At 32.4% G+C, this 22,503-nt stretch overlaps 4 protein-coding genes across 9 annotated transcripts in view; 1 reads left to right on the plus strand and 3 right to left on the minus strand.

Moving 5' to 3' along the window:
* Nucleotides 1-1,457: 1,457 nt before the first annotated feature.
* LOC105839771 (sentrin-specific protease 6) lies at nucleotides 1,458-8,275 on the minus strand. Of its 6 annotated transcripts, none has more exons than XM_036288790.1 (9): nucleotides 6,821-8,275; nucleotides 5,448-5,617; nucleotides 5,007-5,210; nucleotides 3,737-3,891; nucleotides 3,569-3,651; nucleotides 3,042-3,374; nucleotides 2,227-2,448; nucleotides 1,926-2,145; nucleotides 1,458-1,826 (listed from the first exon to the last, which is right to left on the minus strand). In XM_036288790.1, exons 2-9 carry the CDS (start codon nucleotides 5,596-5,598, stop codon nucleotides 1,605-1,607), a joined length of 1,590 nt encoding a protein of 529 aa, XP_036144683.1. In that variant the 5' UTR covers nucleotides 5,599-5,617; nucleotides 6,821-8,275; the 3' UTR covers nucleotides 1,458-1,604. The 6 variants fall into 6 exon arrangements, with proteins under 6 accessions (XP_036144683.1, XP_012541756.1, XP_012541758.1 ...); XM_012686302.3 differs by having other exon boundaries at nucleotides 6,799-8,275; XM_012686304.3 differs by lacking the exon at nucleotides 6,821-8,275 and adding an exon at nucleotides 6,675-6,790.
* A 142-nt stretch (nucleotides 8,276-8,417) lies between these two features.
* LOC105839770 (splicing factor 3B subunit 6) lies at nucleotides 8,418-9,351 on the minus strand. The gene is made up of 3 exons (XM_012686301.3): nucleotides 9,194-9,351; nucleotides 8,884-9,002; nucleotides 8,418-8,811 (listed from the first exon to the last, which is right to left on the minus strand). The coding sequence occupies exons 1-3, from the start codon at nucleotides 9,224-9,226 to the stop codon at nucleotides 8,586-8,588; spliced, it is 378 nt and encodes a 125-aa protein (XP_012541755.1). The 5' UTR covers nucleotides 9,227-9,351; the 3' UTR covers nucleotides 8,418-8,585.
* A 1,923-nt stretch (nucleotides 9,352-11,274) lies between these two features.
* On the plus strand, nucleotides 11,275-20,670 carry LOC118646050. The gene is made up of 2 exons (XM_036288320.1): nucleotides 11,275-11,679; nucleotides 16,086-20,670. The coding sequence occupies exon 2, from the start codon at nucleotides 16,126-16,128 to the stop codon at nucleotides 19,723-19,725; it is 3,600 nt and encodes a 1,199-aa protein (XP_036144213.1). The 5' UTR covers nucleotides 11,275-11,679; nucleotides 16,086-16,125; the 3' UTR covers nucleotides 19,726-20,670.
* A 1,758-nt stretch (nucleotides 20,671-22,428) lies between these two features.
* Nucleotides 22,429-22,503, minus strand: part of LOC118646123 — a 5,976-nt gene continuing 5,901 nt past the window's right edge. Inside the window, exon 3 of the mRNA XM_036288426.1 lies at nucleotides 22,429-22,447. Coding sequence (XP_036144319.1) covers nucleotides 22,429-22,447 — 19 coding nt within the window. The remainder of the gene's footprint in view (nucleotides 22,448-22,503) is intronic.

Raw genomic sequence — 22,503 nt, forward strand, 5'->3', positions numbered from 1 at the left:
GCGTCTCAGGCGTTGTTGCGTGCTCCAATTGCCAACGGCCGATAGCGGAGTGCTCGTTATCGCGCGTCATGCTGGTAAAGTCGTCGTCGAACGCCGGGGCGATACGAGGTTCGGCGTTCTATTCCCGTTGCGATCTAGTGACTTTCGATGCGACGTAGTAGCGCCCTGTGGCGAACAGGCCGGCGGCGAGCAGCAGCAGCAGCAGCAGCAGCAGGCACGCGACGACGACGACGACGACGAGGTGAAGTGTCCACGATGAGCGATACTGCGAATCTACGTGGAGTAGCAGCTCGTGCAAACCATCGTGGATGAGACGTAGCGTGCCGCGCAGGGCGTCGTCGAGCGACTCGCCGGCGACACGGCCGTCGCCGCCGCAGCAGTCGTATGACATATGACGTCGCGTCGCGTCCCTCCGTCTCTAGTATGAAAATAAACAGCGAATGCCACGCGACGCGGCGCGGCTCGCGCCGCGACCTATCGCCGGCCCTGCGGAGAGGGGCCACCCGTGACCGACGCGTACGACCTGGAGTCCCGACGGATCGCCGACAGACGGGACGGGATCTCGTCCGAGAGACGTGCGTGCGTGCGTGCGCGCGTGCATGCGTACGCGCGTGCGAGCGACACGGCCGCGGCGGGGTGGACGCCGAGCGGGTTTTCGCTTTCGACTGACTGAAATCGAATGGGGCTCTCGGATCCGCCGCTCCGTCCGCGTGTGAGTGCGTCGCCCCGCGTCGCGACGCGACGCGACGCGGCGCATCGCGCGTGCGTGCGTGCACGCACACACTTGCGCGGGCGCGTACCGCGCGCGTCCGGCGCCCACGTTCGTGTGACTTTCCGCGAGTAACTTTGGACGAAGTAACGATTGGACGAAGCGTTGTGATCTCTTGTATTTTTTAATAAAACATTTTGATAGGTATTATTTACAGTCAATCTGTATGTTACAACGCTCGGTGCTTGTAAACAATAATTTATTCTTGATAAACAACAGGGATGAAATGTAGCGCCAAATCAAATGCAACCTTTCAAGAATATTTCACAAGTACCGTCAATTCTTCCTTGTGCTTAATTATTAAAAAATCCGCATCAAAACTTCTGGGTTTTAAGTTCAAAATTTATGAATAAATTTATTTCCATAATAAAATTAACTTTTTACATGGTAACTAATTAGTCACAATAGTAAATCAAAAAATATATTTTAATACAAAGAACACTTTTTTGAGAGCATGTTTCATTGAAATTTTGGAATAATATTTTACTAATATTCATAAAAATAAAAATTCCAATTTATAAATTTATTGCAAACTTAATTAGAAATTAGAGTTTTTATTTTTAAATTGGTTGAAAATTTAATTACAAATTAGGAATTTTATGTTCATAAATAATGAAATGTTTTTCAGATATTTTAATGAAAAGCATATGCGCGTAAAAAATTTATTATATCGATTATATAGAATTATAGAAAATACAAATAAATATATAATATTAATCAATATATATGTATATAATATAGAAAAATAATTTTCATGTTACAACACTCGTTATATCATATTAATTATCTGAGAGCAGCGCTATCGAACTTTTTAATTAGACTAATAAATTATTTTCTACTCTACGTAATAACAACGTTTCTTTGACTTTTGATCTTTTATTTTGCCATTTAGCGTGGGAAAATTCAAAGCAGGCAAATTAATAATTTTGTTCCCTTTGGTATTATTCATCAATGTAATCAATAAGTTAGATATCTCTTCTCTTTTTCTTATTACAACAATTTCTTCAAACCATGTTTTTAAACTTTGAATTGGAAAAGTATAATTTTTGATAGGATTCTAAAAAGGGAAGTATATTCATAATTACAATGATAATTTATGCAAACATATAAAAAGTAAAACATAATAAAAACCATTAAAATATTTTAATATGCTTACCTTGAAAAAACTTTCCACATACTGCAATACGTACAATCCGCAATCGGTCCAATTTGTTTGTCTAGGTACTTTCGGATACATTTCCATAATAGTATCTTTCGAAAATGTCTTTTTTATACCAAATTTGACAACATGTTCGTAGCTTAAATAATTCCTTAATGTATCAACTACATGTACTCTATTAGTGGCAGCAAGCGAATCAAATATTAATATGCAGGGACTACAAATTAAATTATTTAAATATTAGAATCCCAATAGGGGTTACATCAAGTTACATCATGTGCTTAATTTGAATATTTACATTTTGACAATTTTTTCTTGCTCTTTAAGTTTAATATTGGTTTGACTTTTATTTTCAATTACGACAACTTCTTCGTTTCGGTTTTCCTTTGTTGTGGACATTTTTATTCTTTTGCTCTTTTGCACACTCTCATAAATGTTGTTTTCATTAGTTTTCGCAATACAAGTAGAAACTTTTCCAACTAATCCAGGAAAGCAAATAATAATCAAGTACCAATGTGAGCTATAAACAATATTATATATTATAAACAATATAATATCTTTGTTTATGTTATTAAAAGTCATGAGAATTATGTTCCAAAATTCGGAACACAGCCTTAGAGTCGAGTCGATTGTTCCATTTTTGAATAAACAATGAATAAATATAATGAATAAATATTTAGATTATTTATCACATTTATTCAGAGATAGAACAATTGTCTCTTAGAAAATTAGTTGATTTCTTCGTTACATACTTTCAATTTTACATGAAACAAATTTCAATTAGCGTAAAGCACGAAAGTACACGAGATAAAATTTTAATTTTATGTGCAGTAGGACTTTTCAAATATGCAATGTCCAGCAAACATAGATATAAATGCTAGACATATACGTAAATGTACACATGTTATATTTGTGCTAGATTGTGACAGATATATATTCAATATTGAGTAAATTTCTTTATCTAATATATCGATATCAATTCTAATTTTTTAAGATCTTTATCAATAATCCTGAATGGATTTAGTACCGAAACATCAAACAAAGAAACTTACCGTATTTTATATTTGTTAATCTTATATTTAAATCTTATATTGGAATTACAAGATTACTTACTCTTCATTCATAGGAATTATAACAAAATCTTTCTCGAATATATTAACATTCTTAGTCCACTGCTGTACTCTCGCGTGCTGCTTGGCGGCAAGCGTTTTTGGTACTACACTTTCAGTAACTTGATCATATGAACTAGTTAAACGTTTGTAAAAAAACGAACTAAATACATAAGTTCTTTGCTGATCAAATTTTGTTAATACTTCCAAGGTTAAATACTTTAAGTAAAAATCTATAATCACATCGTTCAAGTACTGGCCTTGTGCAAGACACAAGTAATCCTTAGTATTAATGACAAATCCTCTTTTTGCAGGAGGAGGTGGATATATAGTTATTCTAAAACAAATTTTTCATTTTGAAAAATACTCAACTTAAAAATAATCAACAATTACAATTGCAAATTTATAATATTATAAATAAAAAATAAAATAAATTTATACTAAATAAATAAGATTATAAAATATATTTTATCTGATATATCAAACATCCAATTATTAAAAAGATATTCAATTATTAAATAAGATTCTCACATTTGTACGTCATCATTATCATCAACAATGGTAACATTTGCTAATTTTTTACTCTTCTGCATGGTAATATCCAATTGTTGATACTGTAAAAACAAATAGATATGTACATATATAGTATATAAATTATTATGTACAATTAAATAAAATATAACTTAACCAAATACATACATTCTTTGGTATTGCTCTCATAAGTACATTATATGCATCTTTAGTGGTTAATTCCACTATTTTTTTAACTTCTCGTGAAAATAAATTTGTTAATAGTACTTGTGATTCCTTTGGTAACTTGTCTAGTAATATAGTAATACGTTTATGTGCATGATCTAGAAAGCAATAGAATCATAAGGTAGTATTATTTCAGGTCTGTATAAGAATTTATGTTATGAATTCTTTTACACACACATATATATTTGTATAAACAAATTGTAGAAATAAAAAATACCTTTTTCAGAATTATTAAATTATATGTGTAGAAACTATACAGTACAACTTACGCAATAGCACGAGTTTAAGGATTCTAAGTGTACTATTATGATCTGTCTACAACAAATGTAGTAACCCTTAAATCGTAAGAAAATAATTAATTATAGTTAATTATCAGATTATGCTGGGTCAATTTCTTACATAAGACTTACTACATTTATTGTGATACGAACCACATTACGGTTCTTTCAAATCGTGAGATTCAGGGCCGTAGTCTTGAAGTCCTGATTAGTTCTATTTATAATTTCACGCGAAACTTGCACGAACACATCGTAACGGTTAAAGAAATGGTCATGATTTCTAACTGTGCTGCAATTTCGAGCCCGTACACACTAAAGAATTATTTACTATACATACACTGTGCTCTATCTATCCATGCCGCAGTATCATGGCTGCGTTCGCTTTGGTTGTAAATGATACTTACGGTGCTGTAAGCATCATTTAATTCTTATTGTTTATCAAATATTAAATGAGGACAAATGATGGTTACAACTGTTGTAAGCATCAAAAACGAATGCAGCCTATGTCTGGGGAGTAATTCTCTGGTGTGCGCGAGCTCAAACTTGCAGCACAGGTTTTTAGATACGCGACTGAATTGCAATCTCTCCCCTATTTATGCTACCCACGTGCGCCGAGTGCATTTGGAAGGGAGATAGTTTACGATACCAAAGGTCACTTCGACCAACTTCGATTAACTTTAATCGTTGATTAAAGGGTACCTAATATAACAAAATAATTCAGTGTGACTAACTAAATTTTTGAAGATTAGATTAGAATTATCACACTGCCAGAAATACAATTGGTCACTGAATTTTTATCTTGTAGACAATTCTTTAATCAATGATTAAAATTAATCGGAGTCGGTCGAAGTGGCTCTAACGAGGAGGGGAAAAAGTCCACTGTACAGAAAATTAAATTATTTAAAATACAGAACGTTTATATGTATCATGTATACCTCCTTTTCCAGCAGGATGGTAATATGGACCTTTTGGATCATGCATTCCTAATAATTCACGTATCATAACTCCTGCTTTTATAGTCGTATAAATAAATATTATTGACGATTTTCCAATATTTTCAATATTTTCAGTATTTCCAAAGTGAATCAAAAGCCTAATTATATCATTATACTTCACGTCTAAAGTAACAAACCGTGTAGCTGTAAAATATTTTAAAAAATTTCAAAAATCTTGTAAATTCTTATTTACAGAAATTATCGCATTAGATTGCCTTTCCACGCAGTGAAGAAAATGGAAAAGTAGATAAAAGAAACGGTACTAATCACAGTTTTCAATGTAACAAAATCGAATTTCTTTACGCGTAACAAGAACTGCGTTCCGTTTTTTCGTTTTCTTCGCTGCGTGAGAAGGCAGCCTTGTAAATAAAATTTATTTACCATCTTGTAACAAAGGTACGCTAAATTTTACACCATTATAGGAAATTTTTATTTTTTCTTGAAGAATACATGTATAAGAACCTATTCCAATCATCTGGCATTCTACAGCAATTTGTTTGTCCAGTATATCTGATTGCTCGATATTTGTCATTTTCCCATATTCTTGAAACCTAATATTATCTCATTATTACATTGATCAATATGTTAATTGTAAAAATTACTATAATCTATAATGTAGAAAAAGGGCGAAAAGAGAGGAGGGAAAGAAGTAAGAAAAGAAAGGAAGGAGGAGAGGAGAGAGAGAGAGAGAGAGAGAAAATTGTGCCATACATATTTATAATAATAATATATGATGAGTGACAGAAAAATATTTTTTCGCTACCTATGCATTGAAAATGGTCCTTTTCTAATCTGTCAATTCATACTCAAAGATCAACATTTCGAGGTACTGGTAACAAAAATATGTGCAACACGTGTGGATCGGTATTGTTCACACGTGCGGATAAACGCACTCGCCTTTGGTTCGTGTGTCCATTTCCCGCACTTATAGGCAATTAGCCGATTCATCGCACTTGTTGCACAAATAACTATTAGGCAGGGGCTCGATTCTTGAATTCATTCGCAAGAGAAACGTATACGCAAATACTCGCTCTAACAGAAAGTTGTAAGTTTATTGGTTAATAGCCATACGATAGCCAATAAATTTTCAACTTTTCTGTAAGAACAGAATTTGCGAATACGTTTCTCTTGCGAATGACTTCAAGAATCGGGCCCCTGTTCTTTTTCCAGCTGCACTGGTGCACTAATGCAACAAATTAAAGTGAGACAAAAATATATTTTTCTTTATTCTAACTTGCACCAGTGTAGCAGTGCAGCAAAAAAGAATAAACCATTGGTTAAATAAGAAAAAGATCACTTTGTTAAAGAATTTGTAACCTTAAAAGGACCAATATAATGTCTAATTGGCAATTGTCTAGTTTAGCGTCGTTACTTCTAAAATCGATGAATTTAGGCTCATTTGACGCGGTTTTGCACGAAACGAAAGAAACTGGCAGAAAAAAGCGTCGTTCTGCCTTCTGCCTCGCGAAGTGATCAAGATATTAACGATTAAAGTTGACTACTGTTCAGGTTAGAAAATCTGTCATACCGACAAAACGTTAATTAATATAATTATTATAAGCAATATTAATAAATGTTTGTGATAATACTGAAGGAGACATTTCACACCTCACCGATTTGATTAAAATTTCACAATAATGTGTATTTTTGTTCGTAGAACATGAATTTGTAAGTAAGAATCGTCGCTCTGCTCCGTAGAGCGAGATATTAATCGTTAAAGTTGACTACTCACGAGGTTAGAATATCTGTCATACCGACAATATGTAACAGCATAAGCATGCGCAGTGGTCACATTTGCATGCTCCTTAGCTGTAGATGCATGCTCTGACTGTGTTCCAAAATTCACTGCTAGTACTGAAAATCTATAGTCCACGTTACATATACTAGTTACATATACTATAAATTTTCAGTACTGGCAGTGAATTTTGGAACACAGCCTTTGTAGGCACAAGTATGCAAAAAGTGCGCGAAATTCAAATGTGTGTATTTAACGAGAATCTCGAGCATCTCGTTTTGCGTGGAGAGTCATAAACCTATGTGGTGTAGAGAATGCCAGAGAATGCACGCGCGCGCGCACACAGACACACACACACACACACTGGGGACCCCATGTGCATAAGAAACAAAATAAAATTCATATGTTTGCAGATTTCCAATACAATGTACATGAATTATCGACTTGGACGGGGTGAGTGCGGGAAGGGGCCAAAAGCCCCCCCTGCAACCCCCCGTATATGTGTGTGTGCGTGTGCGTGCGTGTGAAGCGTTCTCTGCACCACATGAGTTTGCGACTTCATAACCTGATAGGGCCTGTTCGCGTTAATTGCACTTTTCGCACTCTCGACATCTTCGCTTTCTTTTTCTGCAATGCTCGAGTATATATTTATCTCGTTTAAAGTGTAAAAAATTTTGGGGATTTCAAGCAACGCGAACAAACCTATAGTCGTCAACTTTAATCGCTAATATCTCGCTTCGCGGGGCAAAAGGCAGAACGACGCCTTTTTCTGCCAGATTCTTTTGTTTCGTGTAAAACCGCGTCGATGAGCCTAAACTCATCGATTTTAGAGGTGACGACGCTAAACTAGACAATTACCGTTTAATTAATTAATATATAAAATATCACCTTTATAATTTTCTTTTTTGTTATTTTTTACTTTTGTTATCTACAATTGTGTCCAAAATAACCAGTAGATGCGTTCCGATCACTTTTGATCTACCAATCTTCACGTGAAAATCCACGTGCCAATTTACTATGGCTGTGTTCCAATATTGCCAGTACTAAAAATTTAAATTTCCATTACGTACATTACAGATTTTCAGTACTGGCAATAATATCGGAACGCATTCCATGTTATCTACGATTGTGTCCAAAATAACCAGTAGATGCGTTCTGATCACTTTTGATCTACCAATCTTCACGTGAAAATCCACGTGACAATTTACTATGGCTGTGTTCCAATATTGCCAGTACTAAAAATTTAAATTTCCATTACGTACATTACAGATTTTCAGTACTGGCAATAATATCGGAATAATTCCAACTTTTAACTGGTGGTACATTTGTGAGATGTACAAAATGTTTTTTTAAAACTAATTTTTTGCGCGTTGCACATTACCCCCCTTTCCTCACAATTCAATTTAATTAACCGTATCCAATAGGAAATTTATTTTATATAAAACAAATTCATCTACATGCATTTATTACACTTAAGTTGTGGACCTTAATATATTATTTTTTTGTAAAAGCTTAAATCATTATATTATACAAAGCAAAAAAAAAGGAAACATTGCTAAGGAGACATATTTGTAAAGTCGTATAGTTTGAAGTAAAGAAAAAATTCAACCAAAATTGAAAATTATATACAAATTTATTTACTATACAACAGAAATTTTATTTTATTCGAAGTTGATGTGTTCTCTCTTCTCTATTCTATGTTTATCATACAAGCAGTTCATACGTTATATATAAAAATTAAATTATCAATATAAATATAATTATATCATAATACACACTATAATTTATTTTTTTTCATCATTTAGATTGTATTTTGTCTTCAATTTATCTAGATCTTCCATCTTTTTATCAACGTCAATTCGCTTAAACGCTTTGTTACTTTGATAATATAGAACTACTAAATAACGATTGCACACATTGAAACCACTTAAGTGGTCACATGCATTCTTCGCGTCAAATATATCTTCGTACACAACGAATGCTGTGCCTCTAGTCTCAGCTGTGTTACCTCTAAAATAAGAATCATAACTTTAACATAGATTTACCTTACTTTGATTGTATCAACTGTGTCATAATACTTACACTCTAATTTGTCTGATAGCTCCGTATTTTCCAAATATATCGTACATTTCTTCAGCGGTGATTTTATAAGGCAAGTTCCTAATATACAATACTCTGTTTACTTCGGGTGGTAGCCTTACCTACAATAAAAATATTATCTATCAGAAGAGAATATTTTTCTTTTGTGAGAGTATTTTGTGTTGTCTTTAGCCTACTTCTCATATGTGTGGCTATTTAGACATCAGAAGAAAATACTATAGAAATTAGGTTAGGTCAGATTATCATTAACATCATAATCCCTCATTATTGGATAAATTTGATGTATACTTACATTGGCACGACGTTGCAACATTGCCATAGTCATTTTGACAAATTGGTTTTACTGAAACTCTTGCAAAATAATAAAGAATTGAATTTTTGACGATCAAACACGATCGACAGTAAACAGTAGTGACAAGGAGTAACAAGTTAGTAGATACGCATACTTGTCAAGCAACGATTGCGGCTCCGGCAGCGCTGCCAACTTTTGAAGAGCGAATAGTTGTACGGGTCGATGCAAATTACCGTGCATTACCGTACATTTGTTTAAATTACCGTACTGTTAAATTATTGTATTAACTGATCTCTAAACATAAGTTTTTCATAATTGTAATTGAAGATTAATGCCCGATTTCTTCACTTCCCGATAAAGTTATCCGGAGGATAAATATCAAGTTTAACCAATCACGTGCATGGATCTGATAATTTATCTTCTGAATAATTTTAACCGCAAGATAACTGGACGTGAAGAAATCGGGCATAATAAGCCAATCACAATGCCTTATGGAAAGCTCATTTTCAAAATGGATACTCAAAAGATTTTTTTAATTGGTTTATTGATCATAACGCTGGCGTAAATACGCCCCATGGGACAATCGATGTCTGTGCTAACAAAACTGGCGTAAACCTTGTGATTAGTCTAACGTCTAATTCCTTTACGCCATACGCCGGTACGCTGTACGCTGGCCCCATGTGACTGCACCCTAAGGACAAGGACCAATCATATTAAAGAATAAGTAAGTGCTCAGTACATGATTAGTTCTTGTCCTTACCCAGTGAGAAATAGTACATCGAATCGACATCGATTCGACATCGAAATCATCATTATCTTAAGTACTGTCTTAAGAAGCCATCAACCAATCACAGAGCCGTATTAGCATCTTAAGACATTACTTGAGACGATCTTAAAATAAGCTTCGACTATGAATACTGACCTAAGGCCAGTATTCATAGTCGGATCTTATATTTAAGATCATCTTAAGTACTGTTTTAAGATGCCATCAGCCAATCACAGAGCTATATTAGCATCTTAAGATATTGCTTGAGACGATCTTGAAATAAGATTCGACTATGAATACCAGCCTAAGAGCTCTAGGCCAATAAACATGGTATGTATATCAATATGGCGACTTTATGATGAGAACTGATTGGTTCATCGGTCTTATGCTATGCTTATAAAGCTTATGTCATTTTGTGTGTAATGACCCTTAAACCCGTATCAGACTAACGATTGAGATTAGATTGAAATTTCGACATCCATTGTAGACCAGGGGCTTGATTCTTGAATTCATTCGCAAGAGAAACGTATGCGCAAATACTCGCTTTAACAGAAAAGTTGCAAGTTTATTGGTTAAAAACAATACGACAGCCAATAAATTTCCAATTTTTCTGTAAGATCAGAATTTGCAAATACGTTTCTCTTGCGAATGAATTCAAGAATCGAGCCCCAGGCCTTACGGAAAGCGTGTGCCACAGGCAATGTTGCTGTTTGTGCCGCTTTTTTCGCGCATGCGCAAAGAGTGCCAGTTCAGTGACGTACGAAGTGTGAGAAAAGCGAGATACTATAATTATGTCCCCTGCTTAAACATTGTAAAGAATAAAAAAAAAGTAATTTAATTTAATAAAAAGAATATAATAAATTAAAAAATAATTTAATGTAATTAATATATAATCTTATTTAATAATGTATAAACAAAAATAAAAAAATTAATACCGCGTAAACTATGTACATATATATGTAAAAATGTAACAATAAATCAATCACTATTTTATATAATATATTAATGTAAGAAAGGAGAGATAAAGGAAAGGGTGTTCAAAAATAATATTATGACATTTTTGTGTAGAAAATAAAAAATATTTAATTTAGCAGAATTGTAAAAATTGAATACCAACACTTGTTGCAAGGGTAAGGAAAACTGTCAAAAACCTACCATCTCAGGAGCAGCAACCCGCCAAAACATCTCGTGCCCTTGTTGCGCCCACGTATTGCGTCCACATTACATCGCTGTATCACGCCAACATAGATCTTATGTAAGATCTATGCACGCCAGCGTCAACCGCTATTGTGCTGCGCATGCGCGAAAAAAGCGGCACGAACAGCAACACTGATTGCCTCGTGAATCATCCAGAAAAACAGATTGAAGTTAACGCGAGTCGCACGTGTGAGTATTCTCCCGACAGAGACTTTTACGAAGTTTTGCGCAATCAATCTAAATTGATTAGATTAACTTTAAGGTAATTATTTAGTTTAGACCCATCACCTCAAATATCAGATGGGTAAATAATTACCACAACTTTAATTCGCCGGTTGAACATGCGAGATTACAAGTGATAATCGGTCGATACGCGCCAGTGACATTTGCAAATAGTATGGGCGCTATCGCGACAAAGTGCGACTGAAAAAAACGAACTTTTATTTTCCGCACTTTTCCTCATTCGTATTTTGTGTCATTTTGGGAACGTTTCAGTGACTGCTTTTTTGGAAAATTCTTTGCCGTGAGTATCGATTTTTAATTGATTGATCTTTGAACAAAGTTATTATTTAGATTACTTGCACATATATAGTGATAATTTATTTGCCTAAGAAGATACAGTAAATAAGACTCGCTATCAGTGTATATACAGAATATTTTTATTTTATTTATTTGTTTATCTCTAAATACAATATTCACATACATGTTTTCAAAATTATAAGATTATAATTAAGAAAAATACAAGATTATTAATTGTTTCTAGATTAATCCATATTTTTAAAACTTTATCGGCAATTTTATACATGGATTAAAAATAATTTTACAAGAAATAAAAAATGTAAAAGTGCTCTAATGGAAATGTTATTCAGAAATGATGACAAAAATTTAATATTTTTATATAAGTACTTTACGCATAATTTCCATATGTGAAGTTTTATTGCAATACAGAATTGTTCTGCAAATAAGTAAAATTTACAAAAAATTGTGTTTTTGCTATGATGTTTTTATTTTTCACAAATTATTTCGTTTTTCATGCCTAGTCAGACTAAGAAAATCATTATAAGTATCATATATATACTCGTATTTTAAAAAAATTTTTGAAGTCTAAAAATGTTTGATAAAATTCTGATGTACTCTTTCAATGTTAGAACTATATTTGTACATTTAATTTGTATGAAACATTTTTTACTTTATTTTTATACATATGTCCAAATTTGAGACAAAATCAGTAAAATGTATTACTGTAATAAAAACATTTATAATTTTTCAAACATGCATAAACAAATCTTTCTAACTTTAAATTGTCCAAGATTAATATTTACAAAAAAATACTGCAATATTTGGTTCAAAAAAACAATTATTTGGTAAAAATCTGTAATTTCGATTATGTAAAGTAGGAAGAAATAATAAAAACAATTATTTTATGCAAAAAGTTAGTATCTTAATTTAGAAATAATATCCGATTTATAATTTCGAATATTATAATAATATAAATATAATATTACAAATTAAAACGTTAATATGTCCTTGTTATTATTATATGTATTATTATATATGTATATGATACACAGTTTTTTTAAATGTGATTTATGGTATAAAGTACTGCAATATATAATTCTTTTGAATTTTTGCTTATAAAAGGTTTACGTTTTTTTATTTTATTATTAATAAGTTAGTAAATTATTAATATAAAAATAAGTAGTTTTAAAATACTTTATATAGTTTTAGAGGTCTTTATAAAAATAAAAAAGAGTTTACATTTTTTATATAAGAAAAGAAAACTAAAATTAAAAAATGTGTTAATTTTGCGAAATTAATACAATGCCTCCTCTAAGATACAAGAACACAACAAATATTATCACTTTTAACACATTATGTATAATATTTAAAAATTTTAACAATTTCGATTTTTTACATTTATTACATAGCATGTCACTCAGAGAAAAAGTATTATGCTGATTATTTATCACAACTTTAGTTGATTAGGCAGTTCTCGCTAATTGTATAGAGATGTTCAACAGTCATTTTTAGGTAGAGTTTCTGACAATTATGTATATTTTTATATTTTTTAATACTTGAAATCAGCATGACATTAGGAAAAAAATTGTGCTGATTACTTATTATAATTCTTATTATTATAATTCTAGTTCAGGAATTATTACTGGTCAAATAGAATTCTATGCTCTATAATTATTTTTAATCAGTATTTGACAAATTTTTTAAATTATTATTTTTTGTTTAGTATGGCATTTTTTGTCCAGAGTAATATTATATACATTTGTTATATGTATACAATCGAAAAATTATCTAAGGTTTGTATGCAATAATAATAACGGTTTTTTTATTAAAGTTACAGAATTAACTCATAAACATCTAAAGAAATGAATTTATCTATATTATATATCATAGTTTATTTAATAAAATATGAACAATAAACAAAGTTAAGAGAACGATGATCAGTCAGATCTACCGAAAAAAAGATGAAACAAACAAGAAAAATTTATCAAAAGTACAATCTTTTATGGGAACAGGATAACAATTATAAATCGTGGATTGCTGCAAGTAAAAAAGGTTTATTTTATGCTTACTGCAAATCATGTGATGATCATATCACTATCAAATCTGGAAAATGGCAGCTCCATCGACACATGCAAACGAACAAACATGTAGCTATTTGTAGCACAATAAAAAAACAATTTAAACTAAATGAAATGCCAGCCATTAAACAAGAAAATAAACTGGCAGTAAATGTTAAAGATGGAGAAATACGTTTAGCTGCATTTATTACAGAACATGATTTATCTATGCATGTTGCAGATTATCTGCCACAAATAATTTAAAATGTAGCTTCCAATTCAGAGATAGCTAAAAAAATAACTTTAAGTCGAACAAAAGCATCAGCTATAATAAAGAACGTCACAGGCAAGGAATCTAAAAAACTATTAGTTGAGAAAAAAAAATTTTTTTTTGTATTATTGTTGACAAAACAACAGACAAAGCGGGTCAAAAACAACTTTGTATAATTGTGAGATTATGTTATAATCAATCTCAAGTAAAAGATTGTTTTTTTAATATAATACCGACATCTGATGCTACTTCTGAAAACTTATTTGAAACTATTGTCTCTTCAATGGATCGCGAAAACATTCCTTGGCGATAGAATATAATTGGATTTGCAGCAGATGGTGCATCAAACATGATGGGTAAACACAATTCTGTTGCTACACGATTGAAACAAGAAATACCAAATTTATTTATATGGAAATGCATTTGCCATAGCTTTAATTTATGTGCATTGTATGCCTGTGCTAAACTGCCTCGTCATGTTGAAGATCTTGCTCGAGATATTTAGTTATTTTCAACACAGTGCAAAACGTATAAAATTATTAACGGAATTTCAAGAATTTGTTGGATCTGAATGTCACAGTTATTCTTTACGGATGCTGTAACCCATGATCGGTTATTGAGCTCAGGTAAAATTTTAGAAGCAATGAATGAAGCAACAACAAAATTATTTTTAGAATTTTTATTATTTGTTCTGCCTATCTTCAATAATTTGAATCGTAGAATGCAATCGGAAGAACCGCAAATTTATAAAATTTCCGGCCACGTTAAAACAACATTGACACTCATTTTGGATTTTTATATAAACGCTGAATATCTTGATTCTCATTCTCTGCAACAAGTTGAATATGATAATCCCAGACATTTTTTTTCTTAGAGAGAATGTATTTTGGTGCTCAGCTGTAAAATTCCATAACGAAAATTATGATCCCATAAGCAGCAATTCATGCTTTAATTCCGATTTCGTTGTTTAGACTTTTATATCAAATCTGTCAAACAAATTCTTCTACGAGTATCAGTTAATGATCCGATCTTAGAACATTTAACATTTCTTGATCCAAAAAATATTAAGCAAATATTTATTATTGCGCCATTAGTCTCAAATTTCCCAAATATTGTATCAAAATTAGAATTACAAAAACTAAATACTGAGTAGCGTATGTTAAGGAACGCAGAAGAAATTAATTTCAATGAGTCATTAGCTGCACACTTTTGGAAAAAAAGTTGAAAAATTAACATTTGGTAATTCTCAACCAATGTTTCCATATTTTTAATAAAGTTTGTATTTGCTTTATTGAGCTTGCCACATGCTAGTGCTAATGTGGAAAGAATATTTTCCGTGATGAATGGAATAAAGACAAAGAAACGATCAAAAATTGGTAATAAACTCATGAATGGATTATTACACACCAAAAGATTCTTTGCGTTAAACGATTGTTTCAATTTCCCAATTACCGAAGAGATGCGCGCGAGATCACTTTATTGTCGATATGTACTGCGATGACAGTGATGATGCAATATAATTAAATTACTAAAAAACTATTGAACTATAAAAAAGCAATATTTATAATATATATGTTAAATGTTAAATATAAATAAAAAATTTATAAAATTATATTAAAATAAAATATATATTACATCGCTACGTAATGTTCTTGAAAATTATTTTAATGCTTGAAATAAAAAAAACTTCATTTTCAAAGTTTTTTTAAAGGTGCCTTTTCATGCCCGACGCTCATTTTCAGCGTCAAAAGACCACACGTAAAAAAATGAAATCTCACATCTTTTATTTACATTTTTATATCATTTATAGTTTTGACAACATTTAAAAGACAATAACCAATTTGTTGTTTAAAAATGTTTTATGTCTTTTATTTTTATCTATATATTAATATATTTAAAACTTATTAAAATTGTACAATATTTGTTGTGTTTCTTTGTAAGTTAAGTTACAATTATAGATAGAAAGAAAAGAACAAAGATTACTATAAAAAAGTTTTAATTGTAATTATAACTATAACTTCATTATACCGTCACAAGATTGGGAATTATTAACACGTTTTTAATTTCAATTTTATTTTGCAGGAACTACACGAGAGATCCTTAAGCCGAGAGATCCATCACAATGGATTATGAGATACCTTGTGATTTACAAACACCTTATCTGCAAGCGATTCAAAAGATACCAGGAGATACTGCTAGTAAGAAACTGAGTTGGATCGGAAAATTAATTTCACACCGGACCAATGAAGATTGTGAACAACTTTCGCCAGAATTATTACCCATACTACGTGTAGAAACTGCTATCAAAGAGAAGAGACACGAAGATATCACAGTGGCGCTTATGAGCGAAGATTCTACGATTACAAACCGGGCTCTCAAGGCCTCTTGGTTCTTTGACGGCAGTCATAAAAATATTATCAATGTCGCGTATTTCTGTGAATGTCTCTTTCCCAAGGTTTGCTTGAATACAAGGATGCGTATTGTGCTTGCACTCGCGCATCATGGCAAGGATTCAGTTTTCGCGCAGGAGATGTTTATGGCTATAACAAATACTTACGGTGTTCAAACTGCCTACCCATTGATTGTAGCTTGCGATCAATCTTTTGCTTATAAAATGATCGTGGAAAAGGAACTCGTACTGCCTGTAGAAATTGTTAAAAAGATCTTTCGCAAGAATCCAGATTTGGTAGTGCAATTTTTCAAATTACTGAAACCAGTAAACGTAACTGAGCGCACTCCCTTTGCGATTGGCATTAATAAATACAAGTCTTTCCTACCTAAATTAATAAAGAAGCGAGTAGAAGCATTTGTGGAACTATGTGAGATTCATGAAGCACATCTACCGACTATTACTTTGAGCAACAAATGTACCGAAATATTCCTAAAGAAAGCTCAGCAACACTTTATAAAAAAGCCATTTATATATATTCGTATGTTACCACTCAAGAAGATCAACAAAAAGTTGATGGAGAGCATATTTCCCGGTTTATTGCCTGCAAAAATTTCTTCTTTCAACACAAATAAAATGCTCGATTATTTGAAGTACTATCCACAGGATAAAAGATATGATTTGCTCCGTAAATCATATAAGAACAAATATGATGCTGATATTCTCAATGAAATAGCAAATGTGACACCCGCCTTATTACGATTACTACCCACTGAAGAGCGAATCAAACAGGCTAGAATTAAAATCGAGAAGCAGAATTTAGAAGAGATTTCTGACGACAATTCTGAAATAATATACGCAGAATATGAAAAAGCTTGGATTTGTTATTTATCGGTTAATGAAGCCATACCAGCTATTAAGGAAAAAATAAATAAAAAATCATCTGAATCATGCAGATCTAATCTTTTCGTGCGAATGATGTATGTTTGTAAAATTAACGAGGATGATGATGCATTGTTCGATACTTTGACATATTTTTTGAATAGATTTAAAAATGAAAACTCTTGGGTATTTGAACAATTGTTTTATTACCTTTTGGAAATATACAACGGAAATATACCTTATTTAAATGAAAAGCTGATTTTTTGTATACTGAAGATTATCCGATTGTATTATGTAAAAACTGAATATATGTCATATCCGGACATACTCTCGGCTGTAATACACTTCAGACTTATCCACAATATGCCAATTGAAGAACTGATCGACATGTTTCTCGATAATAATCGAAACTACATAAGCTTTAATATACTTCAAGAATATCCACAATATGAGAGACTATGTCTTGTAACTTTTGCAAATCAAATTGAAAAAAAATCTTTTAAAGATCTGCCTGAAAAAGGAATCAATTGTTGCCGACTTGTAGTAGCAATGTACGATTTCAATGATAGATGTAAAAAATCGCGCATCGAGATAGAAAAAATGACAATTACAGATTACCCCTGGCTGAGGAATGCTGTTTTTCAAATGTTAGTAGATTCCGAAGAATGGGAATTAGATGATTGTTGGAATTTAAAAGATGTATTGAAGAAGAACGAACCAGAATTGTATGATAATTTATATGACTCTATATTAGAGGATAATATCGCGAATGTAACATCAGGCGCGGCACTCACTTTATTGAAACAAGATTTAGAAAATGTATTGGACAATTGGGAAGAATACTTAGAAGATTGTATGGAGAACTACCGTTCTAAATCTGTGCAACGTTTCGTCAGAGCCACGCGTTGGTATAAAGATTTACCTGTTAAATTTACTAAACGTTGCATGAATTATATGCATGATAAAGATACAGATAAGCTATCATCTAGCGTAGTTATCCTAGCCATCTTACTTCACGGTGACGTGTTGACAAAACTAATTAATCCTCTCATACCTACGGAAATAACGGTAAACACCAGTCATAAAAAGGCCAAGGATAATTACAAGTTTATAAAAAATTTATCATTAAGTATAAACCTTTCTAATCCACCGATACCTCTTGATCTTGTAGCTAGATTGTGCAAAGGGGATTACTTGTCAATAGCTTTAATGACACTAATAAACATAAGTAGAAGGACCTCTATACCAAATGTGATATCGGTTGTGCAGAAGTTGATGAATATGCGCGTGAGCACGCGAAAGCATGGGATTAGATTGATGTATCTAATAGCTTCCGTGCATGAACTCACGGATTTTCTCCAGAAAGCATGGGCGACCGAGAATCATCATTCAATACGACAAGTTTTGTTCAATGTGCTTCAGAAGTTCTTTGTTACAAAACCAACTTCCGAAACTTGGTCTCTATATTATCAAACTATGTCGACGTTTAGTCTTAAGGATGAAGGTCTACTTTTGGATGTGAAATTGTTTCCCGAAATCTCAAATAAATATGTCACGAAATATCTTGATTTGTGGTTGAAGACGATAGACAATCTTCGAGAAATGGGATTAAGTGTCCAAAAAACAAACAAATATATTGCCAAGTGGTTATCAACGCTTACCACACCTCATATTTTCCACCTTCTACCTGATAAATTTGCTGAGAATGTACTTCGAAGATTTTTATTCTACATGGATGATGGAGTGTCCTCGGCAGCGAGAGACTTTACAATATTATACATTTTATCAGAGGATAAGGACAAACATACAGCACGTATTAAAATATTTACCGACGTGTTTCACAAAACGGTAACAACTTACTGGAACGTACCCGATCCAACAAAATTACGTTCCTATCCAATTAACAAAGCCGTGCGTCTATTCATGGATGAACTTGTTTTTAGCTATATCGATGCGTTTTACTTCAAAAAAAAATTTATTAATTTGAAAGTTATCGATAATATGCAAATAATATTTTCATCGGTCTTGTCGCCCGAACAGGACGCTTGGTCCTATTTGCTCTTGGTGTATGCCAAAAAGTTGCAAGAATGCATATCAACCAAAGAATCCTTTGGCTTGAAAATTGGTCAACAGTTGCAAGAATTAATTGACATTTTCTCGTTGCAATTAGTTCCATTTATAGCTGAGGTACTCATATATTTTTTGCGTAAAGTATATAAAGATTTTGACTTGGAAGAAGTCATGCTTGATGTTATGGAAGGTCTTATAAAAGCTGATAATACAAATTCCTGTTTTATAGCTGTGAAAATGTTACCGTCAACAATAAAGACAAAGCACATAGCGAGATATGATCGACTTATCGAAAAATTTCAAGAAATGAATGAGAAATCTATTATCACGACCGTTTTATACAATTATTTAAACAAAACGGACTTAACAACTACTAATTAAATAAATCGAAGAAACAAACTAATCAGGTTTATATTTTCTGCAGTAATATTTTCGCAAAGCACGTGTAAAGACCATAATGGAAAAGACGTACTAGAGACAGAGTAGGAGAAAGGAATGTGGAAGTGGACAAGGTAGCTGCGAGGTAGAAAGATGAAGCAGGGTGTCGGCACCAAGACGTTGAGCTGATAAGAAGAGAACCGGGATACATATCAATCAACCAAACATATTAAAGTGGATTCTTCCCATCAAGGGCGCTGTCCAGGAAGTCGTGCGAGTCACACAACAAGCTACTGAGGTGCTGTGTCACCCGGGAGACATTTTCTGCCCATTTAAGAGAGGGGACGAGAGCATTGGTCTTGCGGAGCTTACTGCAGTGAGATCCTAAAAATCCGCATTCTACTGGGCTGATCGTACGGACAGTTGGAAAACGAGGTCAGCTGGTCACAGGCCGATCTCTGCATTGTCGAGTGATTGGAGCCGGAGTGAATTGTCAACGTTAGACGCTAAGACGGGCCCGACGAACTCGCGTAAACCACACGTCGAAGCCACGTAACGATCACAAAGTGATAGAAATCTAACGTTATTGCGTAATTATTATGATTAATATTATAAATTAATAACACGTGTAAATTATTGCGCTTAACGCCTTAAATTGAAAGCGGTGTTTCTTGTCTTTTGTATTTCATTGCGAATTGTTCTCCTTATGAGAACTCCCTTCTTTTTAATGTAAAGAATTTCAATTTAAATATATTCTTACACGTTGCATACACATATGTTAGCATATTACAATATTGCAGCAATATTACAAAAATATTATATATTACATAATGTGTCATAAAGTAATGTTGCAGTTCTTTTATTATTAAAATATAATTGAATACATTGCAATATAATATTTTTATTATTATGTAAAAACTATATACACAGAATAAAAGAAAACAGTACTATGAAATTTTTAAAATAAAATATTTTTGAAGGCTTTTAAAATTAAGTTTTGAAATAAAGTAAATAAATAGTTACATTATATTTATAACCTAAAAATGTTAAAATAATTTAATTTCTCGCAATTTACAGATATTACAATAAGAAATTTGCAATACGTAATGATTGACGTTATTTATATAAAATTATTTAGATAATAATACAGGCCCACGAAAAAAATATCCTATACCGTGGATCATACCAGATTATTCCCATGTATTTGGCCCGCTAAAAACAATGTCTGGGTATCGATCATGTAAATTTTCCCCTAGGGCGGAAACGGGAAAAGTGAAAAGTTTCAAGCTACTGTCTCTTTCTATTCAACACTAATAGAAGGAGATAGTTACATGAAACTTTTCACTTTTCACTTTCCGCCCTAAGGAAAAAGTTACATAATTGCTGTCCGGATGTCAATTTTATTCCATCACATCTCAGTTTTTTCATCCTCAAACAAACACTTCAAAAACTATAAAACAGTATTTCTGACTCTTAGTACTACAAACAATGTTCGCGCGTGCGTAAGGTAAACGCGATCGCACGTAGGGAATGCCGGGATCCGTCCCGATAGAGACGCGAAGTGAGTGGTCAGGAATGCGGGAGGTTCACGGGAGGTGATAGAAATAAGATAGGAGGCGTGGGAAGAAATGAACTACGCGGAGCTCGATAGCTGTCAGGAGCTCTCACTACTCGCGGATAAAACAGAGCCAATAAAAGGAAATGTTAAAATTCTAGAATAATTGTTATAGTCTCGAACAAACAATAAACTTTGTAATCCAATATATTTTAACTAACTAACCGTTTCTAATCTTAGAACCTTCTAATAAATGCCCCATAATCTGGTAACATATTAATAGCAAATCCCATTACCTCATGACCCCGAGGATTCGATACAAACGACGAGAAAAATAATTTTGAGATTAATTAGGCAAGAATATTATTAAAAAAAACTTTAAGAAATGTAACAAACATCAATAACATAGAGCCTTGGAAATACAGAAAAAACACGAGCCGTGGGAGGGCCAAATTTTTTGTTTCACTATATCCGTTATCATTGATAACATTTTCATTTCTCAAATAATTTTTCAATAAACTTTTATAGGGGTTTTCTAAACTTATTAAAAATATACTTGGCTAATTTTAATATTTTTTAATTTTATTAATATAATTTTAAATCAATATTTATTAAATTTCTTTAAGTCTTTTAAAAATATTCTTTGCTAATTGTATTGAAATCATTTTTAAAAGCACGTGTTTATATACTTATGTATTTTTTACCCTTTTAAGGTTTTTTTATGTTATCCCAATTTTTTACTATGTACGGCATATGTATGTACACAGGCCGTACATGTGTGTACATGTGTGTAAGGTTGCAGTCGGTAATACATCTCCCACAATAAAAAGTTGGGCCATTAAGAAACTTCCTGTATGTACTAATGTAAATTTAACACTTCACTATTAATATAAATTACTATTAATATAAATACATATCACACACATATTTAATATTTTTTATACATACAGGAATTTAATCCTGCGTGCGCGCGCGCGCGCACACACACACGCACACACACACACACACACACACACATGAAATATTTTATATATGTACAGAACATACGTGAATATCATACAATTAAATTAATATATAATTTTTATGAAAATTTATCTAAGTTTCTAAAAATTGAAATTAACAGTTATTAACTTTTAATTTTTTTTTAGTTGTTAATACTTCCAATCTCTGCTATAGAAAATTTTATGCATATATACTTTGTATTTATACACGTAATTTAGATTATT

Source organism: Monomorium pharaonis, chromosome 6 (assembly GCF_013373865.1).
Source record: "Monomorium pharaonis isolate MP-MQ-018 chromosome 6, ASM1337386v2, whole genome shotgun sequence".
In the NCBI taxonomy this organism is placed as follows: Eukaryota; Metazoa; Arthropoda; class Insecta; order Hymenoptera; family Formicidae; genus Monomorium; species Monomorium pharaonis.